This window comes from Neovison vison, chromosome 2 (assembly GCF_020171115.1).
Source record: "Neovison vison isolate M4711 chromosome 2, ASM_NN_V1, whole genome shotgun sequence".
Lineage (NCBI taxonomy): Eukaryota > Metazoa > Chordata > Mammalia > Carnivora > Mustelidae > Neogale > Neogale vison.
The window spans coordinates 204,707,847-204,720,881 of NC_058092.1; the positions used below are offsets into that span (position 1 = coordinate 204,707,847).

The 13,035-nt window shown below is 43.7% G+C and overlaps 1 protein-coding gene across 2 annotated transcripts in view; it reads right to left on the bottom strand.

The window, feature by feature from the left end:
• Positions 1-2,642, bottom strand: part of HTR7 (5-hydroxytryptamine receptor 7) — a 79,894-nt gene extending 77,252 nt beyond the window's left edge. For both annotated transcript variants that reach the window (XM_044240084.1, XM_044240085.1), the window contains exon 1: positions 2,098-2,642. In XM_044240084.1, the coding sequence (XP_044096019.1) occupies positions 2,098-2,642 (545 nt within the window). The remainder of the gene's footprint in view (positions 1-2,097) is intronic.
• Positions 2,643-13,035: the final 10,393 nt, after the last annotated feature.

Genomic DNA, 13,035 nt, shown 5'->3' on the forward strand with positions numbered 1-13,035 from the left:
GAAAAGCAATCTGCATCTTCCAGTGTTGTCAGCTCTTCATTTTATCAGGAAAAAAATAAATAAATAAAACCTATGTTCATCCTCCAAAATAATTTTGAAGCAGAATTCACCAATGGAACAATTCTCATAGGAAATAAAGAGAGAGAGTCTATACCCCTATATTACCACAATTTATAACAATTGTAAGGATATACTGGATAAAGAAACTGGAATCTCTTGCCAAGAAGGATTAACCTCTGTCATGGAAACATTCCTGCTGCTTGTTGGTAAGTCACATGTGTACCCTGAGTGACAAGCCTTTAGCTCATATACAGGAATCTCAGGGTGGTCCCAAGCCAAACCTGAATGCGCCCAGCAGGACAGAAGCACCGCCTGTGTTAGGACATGAGTCAGTATACTGTGCTGTCTACATATCACTAATCAATTACGAAAGGAAGAAAAATTATAAATGCATTTCTTGCACCATAAATTGGCATGTGTTGTACTACACCAAGTTCCATTTAAAAGGACTCCATTCATGCAAGAAGTGCCTATTTGGTTGGCTTAGCAGTTCAATTTTTATGCTTACAATTCATTTATATACTCACTATGTATATTGAGTGCACGCTCATATTTCCTGTTGCCACAGCCAGACTGTGAGTGCATATGTTTTTGTCATTCTTCACTACAGTAATTCAGAACTTCAGCTGTCAAGTTTGGAGCTAATATTCTCATATATGCCATTCATGCACTACTCTTAAAAATAATTCCTTGTTTGCTCTCAGAAGCTCCAACCTGACATGATATATGAAATGGCAGGATCAATTCTTTAAAAATAACCTAGATCTTTATATGCAGCTACAATATATTTTTTTCCTTGAAAATATCCCCTTTCCTATCATTCCCTTTATTCAGTAATTATAAACCCTGGTCAAGCAGTAAAATAGGACAACATGTTAAACATCAACAAACCACAAATAGCAGTGTTTACAGGGAGGAAAAGGAAGAAAATCTCAGCTTCCTGCTCCACCATCCTTTGAGGCACTATCATTTTAAGTGTGGAAGCATCAATTATTTCTTCTATGCTGAAGGGTTTATACATTTAAAGGTTCCATAGGTCCACAAAGAAAATAAGCAATCGTTTCTCTGTATCATTAAACACAACAGGATACCAGTCCTGTGCGGGTTTTAAAACACCAGCAGAATTACGTGGGTGAACACTAAGGTTTAATATTTCACTTTCAAGAGAAACAGAGTTATTAGGTGGCCAAAGGACATCGGGGCCATCCTTCAAGTTGTCAGTTGCACTGTGTTTCGGGGACCAAAGACTAGCTCCATTGCAGCATCTTGTAATCCTAGAGTCTGAAGAAACCTCAGGGTCTCCTAGCCCAACCTGTCACCCAAGAATTTTACCGAAATTTTCCCCTCAATATCTCTGACAGATGGTCAGCCTCTGTTGCAATTACTCCACTGGGGAGTTCGTAAGAGAAGATTCTCAAGGGATGTGATGAAAGACTAGAACCAACCATTCAGACAGGGAGTAAGGCTCCAGTCAGCAAGGCTGCAGGATACAGACAGCGTTGCCAAACGCTAAAATCAGACTTCCAGGAGAATGAGATTTGAAATCAGCAATGATAGGGGTTCAGATACGTAGAACCCCAATTCCGGAACCCTCCTCAGTCCCCTCACTGGCCTGGGGAGGAGCTCCCACAATCTGGAAGCAAGGAACCTTTTCAATGACTGATTTCTTAAAGTAAGAAATGACACTTTCAGACTCACAGCAAGGGTTTGTCAAGCTCAGAAAGGATCAGATCCTTCCCTTCTAAAAACCAAGCCCAGGGACCCCCTGCTGGAACTGCTAATGTTTAAAATCTTAAACTTTGGTCTTAAAATCCTCACTAAAACATTTCGGGCTCTTCTTTTCAAGGTGCATATAGGCTCTGCTCTAACTGAAGTTGCTCGGTTGGTGTAGGGTTGATGTGTGGGGGTTGATGTTTTCGGCGCAGCCCTTCATCCCGCCTAGGAGTCTGGCTTATCCTCCCAAGAAAGGCGGGCGCTAGCGGTGGAGCGGTCAGCACATCCTCAGCCGGACCCGGGACGGGGCGGCCCGGCCCTTACCTGTCGATGCTGATCACGCATAGGGTCATGATCGAGGCCGTGCAGCACATGACGTCCATGGCGATGAAGACGTTGCAGAAGAAGTGGCCAAAGATCCACTTGCCCCCGATGAGGTCGGTGACGCTGACGAAAGGCATGACCGCCACGGCCACCGAGAGGTCGGCCAGCGCCAGGGACACGATCAGGTAGTTGGAGGGCTGGCGGAGCTTCTTGACGAAGCACACCGAGATCACCACCAGGCAGTTGCCTGCGATCGTCAGCAGCGTGATGAGCGTCAGGATGGAGCCGATCACAACTTTCTCGGCTCTGCCATAGTTGATCTGCTCCCCGCAGCCGGAGGCATTGTCCGGCGGCGCGTCCCAGGTGGGCACCGGGCTGGCCGTCACCTCTGGGACCCCGCGCAGCAGGTGCGGCGCCCAGGAGCCCGAGACCGGGCCGGCGCCGTCGGGGCTCAGGTCCGGCAGCCCGTGCCCCACCTCCGGCAGGAGCAAAGAGCGGAGGTGCCCGTAGAGGTCCGGGCGGCCGCTGCTGTTAACGTCCATCATCTTGCCGCTGTGCGCTGCTGCCCATGGAGCCGGCGCCCCCGCCACGCGCTCCGGCCTCCGGCCCGGGGGCTTCACCTCGCCGGTTCCGCTCCGCCCGGCCCAGCCATGGGACCCGCGCCGGCCGCTGGGGGGCGCCTCGGCTCGGCCCCGCGGCCCCGCACGTCCCGGGGCCCCAGCCGCTGCGGACCACGCGGGAGCACGGCCGCACCGAGACTCCCCGCGGGAGGCGACCCCGACACAGACGGACGCCCGCGACGCGCGGCTCACGGGCCCGCGGGCGCCGCTCGGCTGGCCGCCGCGCAGCCCGCAGCCGCCGCGCGCCTCGGCCGAGCGCGCCCGGGAGGCAGCGGCAGAAGTTGCGGAGTGCGCCCCGCCCCTCGCGCCCGCCGCCGCCGCTCCCCTGCGGCAGCGGCGCCGCGTCCCCGCCGCCGCCGCCGCCGCTGCCCGCGCCCCTCCGGCTCCCGGGACGGGCTTCCCCGGCTGGGCCGGGCCGCCGCCTCTCCCGCACCTCCCCGCCGGGCGGGGGGCGGTGCTCCCCGCGCCTCTCGGGATCCGGAGCCGGTTTGCTCCCAGATCCCTCTGTGCGGCTGGAGGCGCAGACCCCCTCCGACAGACTCGAGCCTCCTCACAGAATGAACGACACTTGGATGGGGGAGGACAAGGGGACCGGCGGACGCTCGGACTCACTGCAAAATGAAGAACCTGAAGAGGATTTTTTTTTTTTTCTTAATTAAAAAACCTTTTCGAGCACCACACCAGCAACAAATAGATACTTCCGTTTCCCATTTTGACCACTTCTGGGAGAAAGCGAAGATGGAAAAGGAGAAGCAGCCGACTGGGGTGGGGGTGGGAGCTCAGAAGAAAGCAGGGAGAGGGTGGGATGCCTTCAGGAGGAGCTGGGGGCTCTGGGGAAGAGACCACCACGGGGCTTAAACCCATTGTGACTAACCCTCCAGCGTCTAGAAACAGGCCTTTCGGGCTCTGCAAATAGATCCGGGGAGCTTTTCTATTCTGACTTCGAAGCCTAATATACTGAAATAAGGGTTAATTTTCCCATGGTATTCTGGAAATCTTGCCCATAAGCGAAGAAATGACCGGTTATGGTGTTCTGCAGAAGAACCCTGGAGGTGTATGTTGACTTAATGCCTATTGCCTAAAACCCCCTTGATAGTCAAAGCCTGCCAGAGTGGCTGATTTTTACTATTTGACACTTACTTCACTCCATTTTGTATAAAGGTTTTATTGTAAACCAGCAGTGATTTCTTTAAAGACTCTAAAAATAATCAAATCTGTTTTCTTTTCTAGATGGCCCTAGCAGATTATAAATAGGAAGAAAGGGAACACAAAGCTCAAAATGTATTGATCTGAGAGCTGAATAATACTCTCATTCTTCAAGGTGGATATTAGCCCTATTTTTCCAGATAAGGAAACACAGTTGCTACTGCATTCAGCTGGAAAGGCACAGTTAAGGTTTCAAACCGAGGTTTATCTGATTAGTATGTCCATATTCTTCTCTCTACACTTAAAAACAGAATATTTTTAAGTAAAAAAAAAAAAAAAAAACCCACATGCTGGGCTAATGGTCACTATTTATGACCATTTCAGGGTCTCTCTCACTGAGATAAGCAGATCAATACATTGAGTCAGAGGAAGTGTGAAAGTTACATAGGCCACAAAGCAATATCATTTAGTAGTTAAGAAAATGGATGAGGAAATGTCTTCAATCTTACTTATGTTAGTATTAAACATAATTTCAGACAAAAGAAAACTAGTTTGGTGCTGGAAGGCATCGAAGAAACCATTTGTTTACCTTTCAAGACAGGGGAACAGAGGTTGAGAGACCGTTAATGACTGAGCCAAGATCTTATACGACTACACTGAAATGGTTTAATTCTCCCGTTTTGAGTTTAGAATTGTCTCAAGGACTCTTGAAAATTCTCTAAGGTAGTAATTTCACAAGCTATGTTTGACTTTTCTTATTTTAACTCTTTAATCATTTTAACTTATCTTTATTTTTTAATTAAGATTTTTTATTTATTTATTTGACAGAGATCACAAGTAGGCAGAGAGGCAGGCAGGGAGAGGAGGAAGCAGGCTCCCCGCTGAGCAGAGAGCCTGATGCGGGGCTCGACCCCTGGACCCTGGGATCATGACCTGAGCTGAAGGCAGAGGCTTTAACCCACTGAGCCACCCAGGCACCCCACATTTTAACTTATCTTGACTTTCCTCTTTTTCCCCCTGAGTAATCAGGCCAACTTACATTACATTGTCTTGGCTCTCATAGACAATAGCCCACACTAATGAATTATACAAAGAATTTAAAAGCAATAGTTGTATTATTTGAATCTACAGTTAATATAATTTGCCACTCCTACCAGCTCTTATCAGGCCTACTTATTTCATAGCAGCTTCTGATGTTTTTAGCCTTCATTTTTTCATTGTAGGATGCCAGATAATCAGTAAAGTACTACTTTCAAATTGACTTCCTCTTCCATTTTCTATACAGCATCAGGTCCAAACTCCCCTTTTTATAGAGCCGTCACCTCTATTACGTTATCCTGGGTGATGGCTGGGTATATTTCCTTAGAGTTGCTAGGTTTTTAATTTATAAGCTGTCACAATGCATAAACATAGTTATTGAAAATCTCAGCTTCTGCAACATTACCTTGCTTATGTTGAGTTTAAATTTCATCTATCATTATTTCGAGATCCTGACAGAACTACCTGGAATTCTTTGTTTCTCTCTAACCTTGACTAACAAATAATCCTCTCTTCATAAAAACGCTAAAAATCTCATGTATACATTTCCATAATTTTCTTGTAATGAAAAGCTAAAGGTAGAGCTTTAAAAAAATATCCACAAAATCCCTAAACACTCACCTAAATTTGATATTTGTTTTGTCCTTGATTTCCTAGTGTTTAAAATCCATACCAAGGTGTTGCTTCCTTCACCCTCCCCCTGCCCACCTACTCTTTGGCAGTTACACTGGGGAGAATAAGAGAAGTGTTGGCATTTAAATCAAATCGTGTTGTTCGTTTTCATCCCTTTTATTTCTTTCATTTAAAAAATAACTCTGCTGCTTTAAGAAGTATGAAACCTTGTTTAGACTCTCATTTCCTATAACAACAGTCTCATAAAATTGTCAGTGAGGGTACTTGAGACTACAGCTTTCTGATGCTTCCAACTGGTAATCTTCCTCTCTCAAAACTGCTCTGGGGTAGTAGAAAAGAGCCGCCGAGTCCTACAACAGGAATTATCGTCTTTTTATAAGCTCTTCCTCCCTCTAGGTACTCATAGCTCATCCAAAGCATATGCTTAATCATATCTATGCAGACACACACATACCCATCCATAGGACATAAACGTAAAGAGAGGTTTTTTCCCCTAAAACCAGCATATTCTGGCAATCTAGATTTACTTTAAGAAACTCAAGTAAAATAAAGCTTTCTAAGTCATAGGACCGACTGGCAACTCACCGGTCAGTTAAGCATACTAATGTTATTCTGACTGGGGTTCCAGTAATTTCCAATGTCCAATGCTGCTGACTTCCTACAGAGTAACTCTTACTTTTCCAAAGTTTTTCAGCTCCTCACTTTAATACCCCATTGCCTCACTCAAATAAAATATTCACTGGGGTGTCCCTTGATCCCAATTACCAAATACTACCCTACCCTATGACTACCAGTTGGGCTGTGGGGCAGTAGCACAGGGACAGAATTCAGAATACCCATCCTCATGACAATGACTGAAATCTGTCAGCAGACATTGGGGAGGCTCAGTTTGGGATAAGAGCAGCTAGCTAAGCTGGAACCAGGAATGCCCCTCTCTCTGTATCCCCTTTTACCATAGCTAGTTTCATCCTTTCTAGATTCCTGAAGCATTTTCCCCCTATCTTTATTCTAGCATCTACCAGTGCAATATGCTTTAGATCTTATTTATTTATTTGTTTATTTATTTGACAGAGAGATCACAAGTAGGCGGGGGGGGGGGAGCAGGCTCCCTGCTGAGCAGAGAGCCCCATGTGGGGCTCCATCCATGGACCCTGAGATCATGACTTGAGCCAAAGGCAGAGGCTTAACCCCCTGAGCCACCCATGCGCCCCCAAATATGTTTTTTATTTACCTGACTATCCTCCCATTAAACTGTGAACTCCCCAAAGACAAGGATATTTTCTTATTCCTTCCATGTGTTAGGTGTTCAATAAACATTTGTCAAATGAACTGAGTGTAGAATAATGCCTATAACCAAGTGTCATTCATGGTATAAAAGAATTCCTCAGCTTAAAAGTGAATTGTGAGTTTGGTTTTCTTTTAGATATATACATCCTTTAATTATGCTACCTTTGTTTGTATTAGCTCCCAAGGATGACGACAAAAAATGTACTTTTTTTCCTTTGGTTCCTTCCATTTAGAAAACTTCCATTCTCTTTACAAAATAAATGTAACCTTTAAAAATTGTCATAAGAAAAGATAAATAGAAAATCAAAGAACAGATAGCTCCAAGAACGCTTATTTTTAAATTACTCATTTTTTTTCATAGTAGGACTGTTTTTGAAATATAAGTGGTACGTGCGCGCCGCCTAGTGGGAAATCTGTTCCTCAGTATAAATTCCACAAAGAAAAACTGCCATGGAGAGCTTTTGTCAGGGAACAAATTCAGCAATGTTGGCTTTCAATCTCTGAACCTGAAGGACTAATTAAAAGAAAAATTAAATTCTTCAATTTAGAGATATGTAAAGAAAAACTGATAAAAGCAGCATTTACTCGTTGATTGAGCCAATGTTTACTGAGTCTAATAATACAAGTTGTAGTACAATATGCAAATAGGTATGAACTAAGGTTAAGTCCACAGGAAAGAGGCATTGGACCTGACTGGGGAAACCAAAGAATTCACAGAGCTAACATTTCAGTTAGGCTGGAAGAAAGAGGACAGGGTTCCATAAATATGGGGGATACTTTTTAAATAAATATGTTTAGATTCTAATAGTTTAAGTTAGATTTATTTTTTTAAAGAATTTATTTATTTGAGAGAGAGAGCGCACAAGCAGAGGGAGAGGCAGAGGGAGAAGCAGACTCCTGGCTGAGCAGGGACCCTGACATGGGGCTCAATCCCAGGACCCTGGAATCATGACCTGAGCTGAAGGCAGACCCTTAACCCACTGAGCCCCACTAAATTTAGACTTAAATTAACTGAAAATTGTCAGTATTTCTAATTTACATGTACTATTTATAAGTAAAGGCTAAATATATATATACTTATTTGTTTCACACGTATTAGATTTTATTTTTAAGATGATATACATATATGCATGTCGATAAAGGTAATTGCATATGTGTGCGTTACCATAAACGTGAGGGCTACAAATGCAGAGTGATGCAGGGGTGCTGTATTGTCAACCCAAATAACAGCAGCACTATTACTGCAATGACATGATATTTGAAATGAGGAACAACTCTTCTAGTTTTCTTGCAGTTCTAACCAACTCATAATTCCAAGCAAAGCAAAGCACAGGCCTCCCTCTGTTTACTCAATAGTTACATTCCTGGAAACTTCTGTGCATATTAAAAAAATTGTAAAAAAAAATTGCTGTGCATTTATATATAAGACCTGTTTAGGTTCTAGATCTAAAAAAAAGAAAGAAAGAAAGAAAAAGATAAACAAGCTTTACCCATGCCGGACAAGGAGCGAGTGTTCATTCTACAAGATTTTCTCACACATTGCAGGATTGTTAGCATCCCTGGGCACTTCTTGCCAAAGCTAGTATCAACCATCTCACCTCTCAATTATTGTAACAATAAGTCTAAAAAAATACTCACATAAATTTTCAAGTGCCCCCCACCCAGGGTTGGCTGGGAGGTGGAAGAGAGGGCAACAATACTGTTGTGGAACATTGTTTTAAAGAATGGTTCATGAGATATTTTCTGTAAAGTATAATATATGTATTTTATGTTTTCCAGGCTAAAATGCAAGATTGAGGCTATTATGTAGGTCCTTAAAAAGCAAAACTTCTTTGTGTAATTTTCATTCACAGTAATGACATAAATCAGAAAGGACAAGTTAAGCAATATTATCATAACGTTTAAATACTTAAATCAGAGTACCTTTTTTGGATCATAGTTTCGATGCTCAGTATGAGGTTAGACCATAATTTTCATAGCTGGAAACCAGTTTCTGTGCAGAAAATGACCTAGGTTATCCCTAGCCAGATGAGTTTCCCAAAGACACAATTTTGCTATCTATGAACAAATCAGTTTATTTGAATTTTTTTTTTAAGGGAGATGGGGGATATCAGAATATTTAAAGGAGGTATATCATCAACCAAAAAGACTATATCTGACCCAGTCTTCCCTGATGAGCCAAGGTGGACATATTTTCCTTGATAACATTAACAAGGAAAGCTCTTTCTGCAATTCAAGATGTTTTCAACAACCACTATATCCATTTACAGCTATTTGGAGCATGAACTGTGTGGTTAACTACCACGACTATTATTTTTGTATAGTGTTTAAGTTTAGAGCTCAAAATGGTTTCTAGTCAATGGTACAATAAATTGACTAAGACTCTGTGTCTTGACAAAATCTTGTCACATTGTGCTTATGTTCCATAAGTCTGATGTTAAAAATGACCTCTGCAGGAATCCCATCTGTAGTCATGGTTACCAGTTCTGACAAATCTACTTTAATATTTTCAAAATTCTTCTCCATACACACAAAAAAAGCCAATTCCTAATGATGTGCCTTTTGGGGGGAATTTTTCCAGATGATATTTAGTCATATCGAAATTTTCAACAACACAAATAGCTTTTATATACCTACTTGATTATCAACTGCAACAGAAAATGCCCAAAAATAACTTGATTTTTAAAGGTCAATTTATTCTGCAAGTTCCAAGCTGTATTTCCAACATCCTGAGCAATAGCATTTATAGTTACCATGTTTGTAAACGCTAATTTCTGTTTAGGACCTGTTCTTTCTTTTGCTTTCGATAAACATTTTTTGTAAACTTGCCTTCGGTTAAGAAGTTGTAGTTGCCTGAGCAATTTTTGTTTTCACTTAATATGCTCTAGTTCCAAGGCAGCATCATGGTGATGAGTAATTTTATCTATCAACTTGACCAGTCCACAGGGTACCCAGATATTTGATCAAACATTGTTTGTTTGTTTTCCTGAATGAGATTAGCATTTGAATCAGTTGGCTGAGTAAAGCAGAATTAACCTCCCTAATATGGGGTGGGGGGGGCTTCATCCCTAGTTGGAGGCCTGAATAGAACAAAAGGTCTGATCCTTCTTCAAGGAAGGAAGGATTCCTCCCGCCTGACTGCCTTCAAACTGGGACAGTGTTTTGGGGGTTTTGTTTTGTGTCTTTTTCTGTCACTGGACTCAAGCTGAAATATCAGCTTTTTCTGGGGCTTGAGCCTGCTGGCCTTCAGAACGGGAGCTACATCAGCTCTCCTGAGTCTCCAGAGGGCCAGATCTGCAGATCTGGGGACTTGTCAGCCTCCATAATCCCCTGAGCCAATCACTCATATGATAGACACACTTTTTGGCTTCACCAGCTATGTGGCAAATGGGGGCAAATACAAGTCTGCCTAGAGGAAGGGTGCCATTTTCCAATCTGCACAAGGGCTCCTTTAAGTGCTCTGTCATTGGGAATCAAAGAGGGGGTGCTTTGGGGGTTGCTGGTGTATCATGCATACCATACACACAGTTCAGTGAACTTCTGGCCGTGTGTTTAAATAAATGAATACGATCCAACAGCTACAGTTGTGATGATGTGGGTATGAAGGTGAACAAGAGCTCATGGGTTCATTGATTAAATCTGCAAATTTTGACTGAGCACTATCTACTTTGTGCCCATTGTGGATAAACCCCAGACTTCTGCATCTTGTTTCTTTTCAATTCCATCCATCAAAATTTAAATCAAGCATTCCCTCCTCCAGGAAAACATCCTTTATCTCCTCCAAATCCCCCAAACTCCCCCCTCAATCTGGGACAGAAGACCCTGCCAGATGTACCTGACACACCTGTGCAAATGGTGTTATAATACTGCTTTCTTGCCATACCCCCCCACCTCAACCATAAGCTGCTAGAGGACAGGGGCCCACAGGAGTGCTCATTTATGAAAGGAGAACCAAGTGAAAAGAGGATAAGGCCAAAGATTAGCTGAACACACACTGACTTTTGGGGACAAGCTCAAGAAAGATAGGCCTTTAGGGAGAACAAGAAGGGCTTAAGGGTTGCTTTGGATACCAAAAGCCACCCTTTCTAAACTCCCCAAGGAAGAGGAAATGACTAAAGAGCCATCCATCTTCTCTGACCTCAGATATAATAGGAATAACACTATCTCCTTCATTGGCTGATTGTGATGATTATTCAGATAATGGATACAAAGTGGATACAAAAATGGATAAACCAGATAATGGACACAAAGTACACAGAGTAATTATGCAGTACTATTATTTTCCAGGCAGATATTTTCAGGGTTTCCTTCAAGCTCCAGATCCTTGCTGCCTCAGCTTCCCTTGCAGGCCAACTTCTGACCCTTCTTCCTTGTTCTTCTCCCCTATCACCATCCTATCCTATCTCTCCCTCCTCCTTTCCCAACCTCCAACTCTCTCCACTGCTTGTTTTGTCCAGGAGACAATACAGGAAGGGAAAACTGAGCCAAACTGCTTGGATGTATATATAGATCTATCCCTATTACTTGAGCCATATGTTTCTCAGATGTAAAATGCAGATGTTGCTAAACAAAAACAAAAAGCCAGTACTTAACTCACGGTTGCTTTGAAAATTAAATAAGATATCCAAGTAAGTACTCACCGAATTAGCTGGCCCTCAATAAAGTGTCCAGTGACTTTTCTCTATTCATTTTTTTCTCCCCCTTTCTTTTCCTCCTCATCTAGGCCTGCGGGTGAAAATGGGAAAAGAAGTCTAAATGTACAGGTCACAAGAAAAGCACAATGACTTTCAAAAAAGAAGCCCTCTTTAGTCTAATGCTGACATCAAAAATCAGTTATTTTATTCACCTTCACCACACCTTGGTCCTATTTCTGACCATTCTAGAACTGTGGTCATAGGTGAAGATGCCTGTATGATCTTGCAAAATTAACCCTAGGTTTCCCGATGAAAAGCAGAGTTTGCTTTGCATGACCTTGCTCTATTTACAGAAGTAAAAAAAAAAAATTTGTTCTTACTTAAGAAATATCAAGTACTGGAAAAAGGCAAAATATTTCTTCTTTATTAAATTTAACCAAAAGGAGAATTGCATGCTACCACATGGAACAGAGCCCTCTTAAAATTGCCTTCCGAAATCAGGAAAGAAAGCATTTAAAGAAGGACCAATCATTACGGTGTGGTCCATAGACCAGAGACTATCTAGGTACTGTTCGTTTTAAGTACAGAAATTGAAACTGTTTAGAAACGTTTACAGCACTTTGTTATTGTCGGGGTATTTAAGCCCCCAGTCAGTGGGCTCTTCTTATTTTGCGGAGTACAAGGTGATTCAGTTGTTGTCAGACCAGTTTCATGTGGCCAGAGCCCCTGCTCACCGGTAACGCACAAGGGACCACGTACGGCGTCTCGGAAGAACTGGAGGCGGGGGAGGGGACCGGAGGATGGGGTAGAGGTGAGACTCCCGCTCCAGTTTGAGAAGCCCCGATGTAAACTGTAGTTCCACGATTTTACGTTGTCGGATGATTTATCAATCTTCGAGAGCTCATTTAAATGAAGTCCAAAAATGTGGAAACATCCAATGTGTGTGGGATATGTACCACTTTGTTCACTTCTCAGCTGGAAAACGGACAGATTTCAATTTTGCATCTCCCCTGTCGAACCTGTCTGGCTAACCCAGTCCTGGGGCTCCCCGCCCGTCCGAGAGAGAGCCCTGCCACCTCGTGGCTGGAGACGGGGACCGCAAGACGGAGCCGCGCGCCGGGGACCGCCCGTTCTGACTGGACCGAGAGACCCTAGACCTGAGGTCTTCTGCTCAGTTCTCCGTCTTCCGGATCAGCCCGTTTCAAAGAACAGAATGGACTTCAGAAGGCGGAGGGAAAAGGGTTTCTTACGACTGTTTCAAAAGCCCTTCCAGCTCTTGGCAAAAGTGTCCGGTTCGCGAAAGAATCACTTTCCACAGTATTTTCTGGACGAATGGTGGGAGATGAGAACGCCTCCGAGGGAAACCAAACATTCTCATTCAGAAGGCGGCAAAGAAGGACTGAAGTGAGGCCGTGGATTTCAACACACTAACTTTTGCTGGTACTCGTAGGCGAGGCAAGTGCCTTCGAACCTTAAAGCGAATACTTTAAGTGGAGAGACCGGCGGGCGGCGCAGGTAAACTACAATTCCCAGCATGCCAGAGGGGGCGAACCCTGCGGCTGCGCAGACGGGCGCGCGAC